The 11,093-nt window shown below is 27.3% G+C and overlaps 1 protein-coding gene across 1 annotated transcript; it reads right to left on the bottom strand.

Moving 5' to 3' along the window:
• Positions 1 to 331: 331 nt before the first annotated feature.
• Positions 332 to 3,601, bottom strand: LOC119602118 (N-alpha-acetyltransferase 30A). The gene is made up of 4 exons (XM_037953475.1): positions 3,459 to 3,601; positions 2,329 to 3,342; positions 2,025 to 2,270; positions 332 to 1,705 (listed from the first exon to the last, which is right to left on the bottom strand). The coding sequence occupies exons 2-4, from the start codon at positions 3,184 to 3,186 to the stop codon at positions 1,541 to 1,543; spliced, it is 1,269 nt and encodes a 422-aa protein (XP_037809403.1). The 5' UTR covers positions 3,187 to 3,342; positions 3,459 to 3,601; the 3' UTR covers positions 332 to 1,540.
• Between the last annotated feature and the right edge of the window lie 7,492 nt (positions 3,602 to 11,093).

Genomic DNA, 11,093 nt, shown 5'->3' on the forward strand with positions numbered 1-11,093 from the left:
AGTTTTATATTTATTTATTAATTAATTTATATTTACACTTTCTTTAAGTATTAGTTAATTTGTTTTGTTGATTTATTTTTATACGAACTCAATTTAAATTTACATGAAACTTACTAGAATTTTAACCATTACGACAAGACTTATCATTATTATTACTAAATTAGTAAATAACTTTTTGTTTTATTAGTTTTCTGCACTTAAAAGTTTACAAATATCTTTTAGTTGTTAAAAAAAAAGAGATAGATTTTTGTTTGTTTTGTTATTATTATAGAAAGGCATTGTTAGTAAAGGACTGTAAAGGTAAACTAGTCCCTTTATTATGTTAAATCTCTTTTTTTTTTTTTTGTTAACAATGTTTTTTATTAGTAACTTACAATAACTATAATATGATGATTAATATGTATTACACAGTTATTACTTTATATGCTTATTATGGTCTACTTGTGTTAGTTATTTTAGGCAAAATAGGTTTAAGGGGCTATTAAATATTTTTGCAAATTTACAACTTAAATTTTAAGGAGAAATTAGTAGAAAATTTTAAAACACTTTGTTTAAAGAAAGTTATAGAATTTTAGATTTATTTTGTTAAATCTTAATAAGAATTTCAATTATTTATTTTTAACTCAGTCTTAAGATTTTAAAGAAATTTCAAACAAATTTTTTAGCATTTTTTATAAATTTTTAAAAATTTATAAAAATTAGTTAAAATCTTAATAATTAACACAAAATTGTTGGTTAGTTTAAGACACTTTGTCATATATTACTAAAGAATTTGTTCAATTTTGTGTGTGTTTTTAAGCGAAATTAGTTAAAAAGCTTTAGGGTTTATATTTAATATACTTATAAGCAGCTAATTATTATAATTAATGCTAAAAGAAATTATAAAGAATTTACAAACTACTAACAGTTTCACATTTATACAAATTTTTTCTTTTTTTTCACATAAAGTATTTATTTTCACGTTTTAATATAAAGTTTTTTCTTATGCCACACGATTTGTTATTAAGACCAAAATATTAATTGCTTCTTTTCACTAAATCACATCTCTTAACTAAACACACAATTGTTGTTGTTCTTATTTGCCAAATGTATTTCCATATAAATAATTACATTTTGATTTTTACACACAAGGTTTTTCTTTTAATTTTAATTAAATATATAAAAAAATAAGTTAAAATATTTAACTCAGTTTGTGCTAAAAACATAAGATATTTCAGCTTTGGCTTTAACTAAATATTAATTAAAATCTTATTCTTAGAAATAAGATCTTCAAAAATATTTTTTTAAACATTACCAACTGCCAAAACCTTAATTTTTACTCTTTTTTCCAATGTTTTTTGTTTAATATTTAAATAAAAATGTATAGTTTTTGTTACATGTATGCTGAATTTATTAATGTTTTGTTTTAAATAGTTAATGGGGTGTTTGTTTCCTCTAGCAAAAAAAAAAAAAGTACTTAATTTTAAAGAAAAATATTTTATGATTTACAAGTTTTGTTTGATTTTGTTGTTATTATTGTTGGGAGGTGTTACTAAGTATCTCATCTAAACCATAGTTTTAAACGCAAAGCATCGACACCATTTAAATAGTAACGGAAAAGACGTTTATCTCGTACAAAACCTAAATTTTCATACAAACGCAAAGCAGGCAAATTGCTCATTTCCGTTTCCAAAACAACTTCATCGGCTTTGTCGGCTAACATGGCCTAAAAAAGGGATGAAAAGAAAAAGTTAGAAACAGGAGTCCAATTTCGGTTAAAATAGTTATTTGTTCCTTCTTAGTTGGCTAAAGTTCTGATCGAATTTGTAGTTTTAACAGTAAATTTTAAATGACAACATATTCTAGGGAATAATATAATTCAATCCGAAATAAAGCATTTCCGTAAGACGATATAGATCATAATATATAATTTCTTTATAAGTCCAGTTATATATATCCCTTTCTCTGACTTTCTAAAGCCCTCAAATAACGTATAAATCTACTACTAAGTAATTTTTTCTTTTTATTTCAACGTTTACGTTTACCTCTATGGCTTTTTGCACTAATGTTGTGCCAATTTTAAGTTTCCTATATTCTTTGCGCACGGCCAACATGGCTATATAGCCACGCCTCACATTCATGTACATATCCAGCTTGCACACAATAGCACCCACATACTCATTGCCATGGGCAGCCAAAAAACATAATTTGGGCCAATTATATATGAAATAGCGATAAGTATAGATTGAGTAAGGCTCGGATAGTTCGGCTTGTATCAGACGCATTATATCCTAAAACATAAATAAACGAATTAATCGAATATCTATATAAATTTTTAATTAGGCTTACATGCATTTGTAATTCAGACTCATATTCCTTGTACTCAATATGAACATTTGTCAAATCCAATTCAGGACTTTTACTTAAAGCTATCGGCTCTACAGCGTTTGCTTCTAATGCTTTTCCATCTTCCGGTTTCTCTTTCTTAGACTGCGGTTCTAAACTTTCTGCTTTCGTTTTTTCATTAGTATTGTTGCTAGGTGTGCTTTTAGTAGCATTGCTGTTGTTGGCGGCGACGGCGGTCATGGCAGTGTTAAGTTTTGTTTCGTTTGCTAAAATTTGTTGTGGCTCCTGGTGGCTAAAACCATTTGTTACCATTTCAGGGCAGTGTCCGTTCTCCAGTTGTGTTTCTTTATCTTCTAGAGACGTGTTTAATTTTTTATTATTAGGTTTTCGTTTTGATTTCTTATTCACTGCCTGTTGTGGTGGACAAGAGTTATCACCATTAGTCGTTGACAAAGACTCCTCCACATGATGGCCATTTAAAGCAGGTTGTTGCAGTTTATCATTTGTTGTAGTAGTGGGAGGGCAGGCTTTAGATTTTTTCAAATTTTCTGTCATAAGGCCATTGACCTTGTTGCTGTTGCTACTACTACTGCTACAACTATTATTAGTGTTGTTGTCGTTGCCTATATGCAGCTGTTGCTTCAGTTGATCTGTTAGACCATTTTCCACCAACACCCCCTCAATTGGCTGCTGTTCTTGTTCCTCGTTAGACCTTGTTGTCACCACCGCTGCTGTATTTGACTCATTTTTGGAGCTTTTCTTTTTATTTTTAGATTTTTTCTTTGATTGATTTTGTTGTTGTTGTTGCTGCTGCTGCTGTGTTTGCATTTGGCTCCCCAAAGAGCCTTTTATTTGTTCCATTGCACTTGTTTAAATTTTATATATTATAATTTTATGTTTTTGTTTACTTAAAAAAATAGCAAATATTTAAAATATTTTCTTACAAAAAAAAAGGTTTTCTTTTTTTCGTTTTTATTCTTTCTTCCTTGATTTTTTTCTTCTTGCTCTCTGCTTTTACTGTAACGAGAAGAAAAAATGAATTCAATGACAGACATCGAAACACACTTTTGCTTTAAAATCCTAAATTTTATTAAAATGTATAAAAAATAATTATTTATTTTATTAACACATACGTTTTATGGGCTTTTCTGTTTACTTTTCAAACATATTTTCCATAAAATTATTTAATTTAAATAGATTTTTCCTTAGCAATTCAATAAGATTTTTCCTCCTAGATGAAGTTCTTTTTTCACAATGATTTTGCAGTGACATTTATTTTATCTATCAATTGAAATGCAACCCTGTAGAACATATGTAATTGTACGGCTGTTTAGAGAGTTGCCAGAATTCAATTTCAAAATAAAAGCGCTTAATTGGAATTTGAATTAAATATTCCGAAATTTAGCAGTAAAGTGATAAACAATGTATATCTTTAATTTTTAAATGTTTCTACGACCGTCTGTTGATAAATAAATGATAGTCCTCAGAGTATGACCTAAGGGGATGCAATTAGAAATTTTGGATATGGCTCAAATAAGTCAACCAGAAAATAAAATGTAGTATAAATTGTCGGCCGGTCAGATGTCCAAAAACATGTTAAACTGCAATATAATTTAAATGAAAGAAACTAGATATCTGAAACCTTAAAATTTCGTATTTGTCCCCTGTTAAATCTGGGGAAACACTTAGGTTCATTTCATTGATTCCTTTGAGATACCGGCGAAAGAGAAAGGGTTAGCGTATTAGTATGCTCACCAAACACTCCTATCCAGAACAGTTTATCGAGAGAATAAAGTACTCCTCTATATTTCACTAAATTCACGAAATTTAGATTTGTTTGCCAATGAAATTTTTCACGTAAATTCCGGGTTTTCACTGGAAGATACAAGTTTTCAATAGAAAACCGATTTTTAACAAAACATTAAATTTTGTACCGAATCTTTCACTAAATTTACAAAATTTAGATTTGTTTGCCAATGATATTTTCCACTAAAATTCTGGGTTTTCACTAGAAGATACAAGTTTTCAATATAAAACCGATTTTTAACAAAACGTTACAATTTTCACCGAATAAAATATTTCATTTAAGTATAATTTTATTCTTTAAAATTGAAAAGTGTTCATCAAAATCCTTTATTTTTTTACAAAAAATTAATATTTAAAAAAAAAAAAATAAAAAAAACACTTTTGTACAAAAAAAAAAAATATTTTTTTTTTTAAAAAATCAAATTTTTACAAAAACCTGTTTAAATTTTTTTTTTACCAAAAATCTATTTTTTAAAAAAATTATATTTTTTACAAAAAATCAAGTCTTTACAAAAATCAATAAAAAAAATACAAAAAAAAAACTATTTATAAAATCTATTTTTTACATAAGACTCTTTTCACCAAAATCCCATTTTATGCTAAAATTCGATGTTTTTCTAAATTACAAATTTAAACAGAATTTTAATAAAATTAGTTTTTTACTAAATTACAAATTTTCATTTCACAAAAATATTGGAATTATCGCTAAAAATTAAAAATTCCATTTATAAATAATTTATCACTAAAAATCGAAAAATCCGATATTTTCCTTAAATCGAAAATTTTCACAAAAAATATTAATTTTCATTAAAAATTTCGGTTCTTATAAAAATTTGATTTCATAAAAATCCAATTTGCGTTAAAAATTCAATTTTCCCTAAATATCACATTTTCACTAAATATCAAATTTCTCACTAAAAATCCAATTTTTCACTAAAAATGTAATTTTTCACTAAAAATCCAAATTTTCACTAAAAATCCAATTTTTCACTAAAAATCCAATTTTTCATTAAAATTCCAATTTTTTATTAAAAATTCAATTTTTCACTAAAAATCCAATTTTTCACTAAAAATCCAATTTTTCACTAAAAATCCAATTTTTCACTAAAAATCCAATTTTTCACTAAAAATCCAATTTTTCACTAAAAATTTAATTTTTCACTAAAATCCAATTTTTTCACTAAAAATACGTTTTTTCACTAAAAATACGTTTTTTCACTAAAAATATAGTTTTTACTACAAATCAAATTTTCACTATTAATCCCATTTTTCACAAAAAAATTCAAAATTAATACAAATACTGATTTTTATTAAATTTTATAATCATTTTCAATAAAAAAAGTTTTCGCTAAAAAGCAAAATGTTCACAAAATGCCCCATCGGGCCAGAGTATCTGATGAGATTCGATCGCACTATCCCCGGTATAATAGACCACAACACTAACTCACCGGAGGAACTCACTAAGAAATAAATTTTTTATTAAGAATCTTTTATTAAAAATCAATTTTATTAAACTTCATTTTAAATCAAAGATTCCCATAGATTTGTTTAAATTTATTTATTTGTTTTAAGGAAACTGTCTAGAGGTAGATCTTATTTCATTTAAATTTAACGGAAATTATATTGCCAATTAATTAAAAATGAAAAAAACGACATGGTAACTCCATTATATTATTAACACTCATTCACAATAGCATTGGCAGCTACAAACAAGTAATTGTGATTGTTTTCAAGAATAGGAGGCAAATTTTGAATGAAAAAACGTTAGAAAAAACTAAAAAATTATTAATTGCTAATAAAATTAATAGAAAAATTTTAAATTTATAAGAATTTTACAATTGTTAATGTAAAAATGTAAAAAAATTGTGTGAAAAATTATTGCAAATATAAAAAATTGGTAAGATTATGACAAAATTTTCAAGGTTTCACTATTGTAATTTTTGAAACTAGAGTTCGCCCAGCGGTCGAAATTCGACCAGAACCAATGCTGGAAAAATTGCATAAATAAGCTAAAATAAAATCCTATTTTTGTAGTTCAAATCTGTGGTAAAAAATTAACTTTATTGATATTATCAAAGTGTATAATTTGCTTTGAATAATGTTTTCTTTTAGAAAATGGGATGGGTTTTAGTAAAACTTCCATCAGAAGTTTAAAACCTCAATTGTCATTAAATTAAAATTAATCCTCGAAAGATGTTTTTGAGTACTCAATTATTTAATTTTGTTTGCAAGTTTAAGCGCCCAATGGAAGTGGTTTAATCTTAAGCACGAAATGCAAAAGTGTAAACAGCTGATGCAAAAAAAAATAATAAAATTTTTATAAATATAAACATTAAAATGTTCTATTTATTGATTAGTATAAATTATGGACACTTCAAAATACATTTTTTTTGTTTTTAATTTAAGTTTTCATTAATTTTCATACTAAATTTACAATTGTCTTCTTCTTTTTATAAAATATGCATTGTTTTGATAACAAACAGTGACATTTTCTGTTGTTTTGTATGGCAACACTGCGAAGTTTAATCTTGTACTCAAAAACATCAATAAGATAACATAAGATTAAATTTATTTTTAGATTAACTAATCTGATTAATAATTGGCATTTGAGTACCATCTCAAAAACCCGCTCTTATTATCCCCTACATATTTACGCATCGTTCACAATGCTGGAGTACTCTACTGTACAGTGTACACACCAGTAAAGAAATGTTAGCTGTTCAAAATACAGAGTTGAAATGTTCTAAATAATTTGTGAAAACAGTAAAAATATTTAAAATATGTGGTATGTATTCTGAACTTCATTTCACCGATTTTTTCCGTTAAACATAATCGAAAAAGTAAAAAATAAATTAAAAGTTCATGTTAAAAATTTTATATTTTAAAAATATTTCAATACATAACTTTTGACATTCTTATATTTTTCCGATATTTGCCTTTAAAATATTCTACGGTTGTTAAAAAGTTAGGGAAATTCGTTAATGTAACTGATATTTGTCATTACTTTAGATATCAATACTTAAAATTAAAAAAAAAAAAAAAAAATTACTGAATTCCGGTACTGATGTCCTACCAATAATTTTCCAGTTCAAACACCAATATCAGTACATTGTTTGGCATTTCTTTAGGTGTCCCCAAGCATTATTTACGCATGTTTTTATATTCCCAGTTCGTTGTTTCCTCGGGAATGTCCTTCAATTTAACTATTTTGAAAAGTTTAAATAACGAAAAACTTCCAATCGAAAACTCTGAATATAAAACTGAAGTCCTACTTCTTATAAAAATATTCCTTTCGATTTGGTACCAATCGTAACGATATTATAACAAAATAGATCATTATCTCATTCACAATTTAGCACTTTACACAAAAATATAAAACAATAAAATCCTATTTTCGCATTGCCTAAGCCTTATTAAAAACAACAACAAAAACAAATATCATGCAAAATACAAAAATCAAACAGCAACAGAAAAGTTAAACGTTTCTGCACTCTCCTCTCTTTTTTCAAAAAGCCGTGTTGTTTACTTTTTTTGTTTTGTTTCTTGCTTTGTTTGTTTTTAATTTCAAGAATACGTACGTGTGACTATTGTTTCTATGTATTAGTAACAAATTTAAACTCTTATAGCTCCTAAAATTCTGAACCGATCTCATTAATATATATATTGTGCACATCTGCGAACTAATACCTTTAAAATGATATAATTTTTGCCAATATCAGATGTATACTGTAAGAGTAAAAGGGGTCACAAAAAATCGTCTTGCCTATTAATTATATAGATTTCCCAAAAATAACAAATACAATCTTACAATTTATCAAACAATTGATTGGTATTACTCCCCATTTGTATGTCTAATGAATCCTAAGTTAAAGCTAGACAGAAAAATAGCCAATACCCAAATAGATATTATTAATTCTGGGAGGCCACTTGGGTTTTTTACAGCTTTAGGACATTTAAGTTTTATTTGTTTTAATCTCTAGCCACAATTTGTTTTTGATTTTGGTTTTCTACCTCTCCACCTCCCACGCACGTAAATAAACATGCTGTTTATCCAGCTTATCCGTATGCCAAATATGTTGTAGGTTTTTAAGTTTATTTAGTAGATTGCCAGCAATAATCAAGAACCCAAGGATATCAAATCAAGAAAAATCAAATTTTGCTAATGAATTGTATTATTATTTCCAGTATATAACAACAAGGAGATGATGGTACAAGATGTTGAATTTTATAGTATGAGTTGTAAGTGTTGTTTCTCTATGCTTTAAGTTCATTGAGCTTAAGAAGATTTGTAATCATTATCCTAATAAAGAATTCAACTTTAATTTTGTGTTTGTTAAGCCACAACAACAACACCAGCAATCTGGTAGCACAGGGAGCACATACAAAATAAACACAAATGTTTAGAAAATTAAGCAACGAAATCAGGATTTGTGTAAACAAAATGTTTGGGTAAATAGTTTTTCCTTTTTTTCGAACTGCTAGATGTAAAAGAAACAGGTTGTTTTGCTAACTCCCCCATTTTGGTTAATAAAGTTTATAAATTGCATTAGTTTTAATGTTTAAACAGTTTAATTTTTGATATTTAACATATTGTGGTTTAAAGGAAGGGGTGGCATTTTCAATATTTACATGATAAGTTATATTTTGAAACAAATCGCTATATTATCAATCCTTAAATCACTAACTCACTAAATTTTTAAAGGTCCCCAACTTTAAGCTTAACCTATACTCCATCCAGATCTGCAATTTAAGCTAAACTTTAAAGCAAGACTTAGAAAGCTAAACTTAAGCGAAATGAAGGCCAGCTACTTAAGCTGAAATCTGACTTTAAAAAAGTCAACTATTGGAGCTCAATTTTGACGTTATATAAGTTAAACTCTATAAACTGTAATATGAGAGTTGTTAGACGAAGGCCAATGATTTAAGCTAAAGTTTGATTATATGTAAGTATATTGTGAAGCCAAAGTCAGACTCTATAAAGACAAATGATTGAAGTTCAATATAAATCTTCACAATTGAAATTTTGAATCTATTAGGCCTAAGTTAAACTTAAATTAGACTCTAAAAAAGTCCAATTATTTGAACTTAACTTAGACTCTATTGAAGCTTAACTTGTTTTGTATATTTAACATCGGTTTAAGATTAATCTGGACGCTTCGAAGAACTGACTAGTGATTGAAGCTAGATCTGAGATTGAAGCTAAACTGTGACAAAGGCCAACTATTAAAACTTAACTTTGGCGCTCTTGAAGCTAAACTTTGTTCTATATAAAAGTCAACTATTGAGGCTCAAGTTTGACGTTATATAAGCTAAACTCTTTGAGTATATTTAGGTCTATTATGACGCCAAAGTCAGACTCTATAAAGACAAATGATGAACTCTAATCATTTGTCTTTATATAAAGCTCCTCAATTGAAGCTTTGAATCTATAAAGCCTGAGTTAAACTTAAACTAGACTCTAAAAAAGTCCAATTATTTGAACTTAACTCAGTCTCTATTGAAGCTTAACTTATTTTGTATAATTAACATCGGTTTAAGCTTAATCAGGACGCTTCGAAGAACTGACTAGTGGTTGAAGCTAGATCTGAGATTGAAGCTAAACTGTGACAAAGACCAACTATTAAAGCTTAACTTTAGCGCTCTTGAAGCTAAACTTTGTTCTATATAACGATCAACGATTTTAGCTAAACCTAGACTCTTTGAAGGGCTGCATAAACTACTAATAAAAGTTATAATTTGGATACATATATGTTGATCAGGAATTGAAGCCAAACTGTGACGAAGGCTAACTATTAAAGCTCAACTTTGGAGCCCTTAAAGCCAAAATTGTTCTATATAAAGACCAACGATAAAAGCTAAACTTAGACCCATTGAAGTACTACATGAAGACTAGTGATTGAAGATAGTATTTTACTTTATATAGATCTGGGATTGAAGCCAATCTGGATCTATTGAAGCTAAAAAATTTACTAATAAAGCTAAACTTGTTCCTTATGAAGCTTGTGACTATTAAAGCTAAATTTGTTCTATATAAGGACAAACGATTTAAGCTAAACTTAGACTCTTTGAAGGGCTGCATGTAGACTAGTGTTTGTAGCTAGTATTTGACTATATGTAGATCTGGGATTGAAGTCAATCTGGTGCTATTGGAGCACAAAATTTACTCTATTGGAGCTAGTCTTGTTCTATATAAAGACATAAATCTTTGAAGGACTGTAATTAAAGTAAATGTTGGATTGCTTGATAACCAGTTATCGAAGCTAGAGTTTGACTTTATGTAGATCTGGTACTGAAGTCAAACTAGGACCCTCTAAAATTATTTTTTCTAAATATATGTCAGTAAAACCTGTAAAAATGTTTGTATTAAAAGGCCAGTAATTCTCTTCATAGATATTAGATACAAAACGCCGATAAAGGATCTGATGTTCACAGATCTATCAGATTCTAATTTGTATCAAAATTGTGCGATATCATTCTTAAACGTTCAGATATGTGTTCTAAATTTCGGAGATTTCCTGAACTGATATCTAAAGATTCGCTCACTCAATATATGAAATTATATTTTCTGGAACCTGATACGAATTTCGACAAAGTTTTCCTAAGATCCCTAGTATCTAATAAACCTGTTAGAACTATTTCTGAAAAAATCCTCTAAAAATTTTGTCGTAAAAGTAAATAACTCTTTCAAAAACCTCTTAACTTCTAGACTTTTAAAATCTTCTTAAAACCTTTAAAAATTTACATACTCCCATTCCTAAACATTTTCTGTCTTCTACAAGGATTTCAAAGGATTTTTATTTATTGTTTAATTGCCACAAATTGTAAATTTTATTTTATAAGCCAATGTCACATCAAACATTTAAATTTTTTTCCAGCATTAGGATGAGTGTTAAAGTTTTTGAGGGTGTTTACCAAAACTCCGCCCGTTTTAATTGAAAACATTTTTTTTTCTGTGAAAACTT

This window comes from Lucilia sericata, unplaced genomic scaffold (assembly GCF_015586225.1).
Source record: "Lucilia sericata isolate MDLA Ls3-8-SP2 unplaced genomic scaffold, ASM1558622v1 Contig000006F_arrow, whole genome shotgun sequence".
NCBI lineage: Eukaryota > Metazoa > Arthropoda > Insecta > Diptera > Calliphoridae > Lucilia > Lucilia sericata.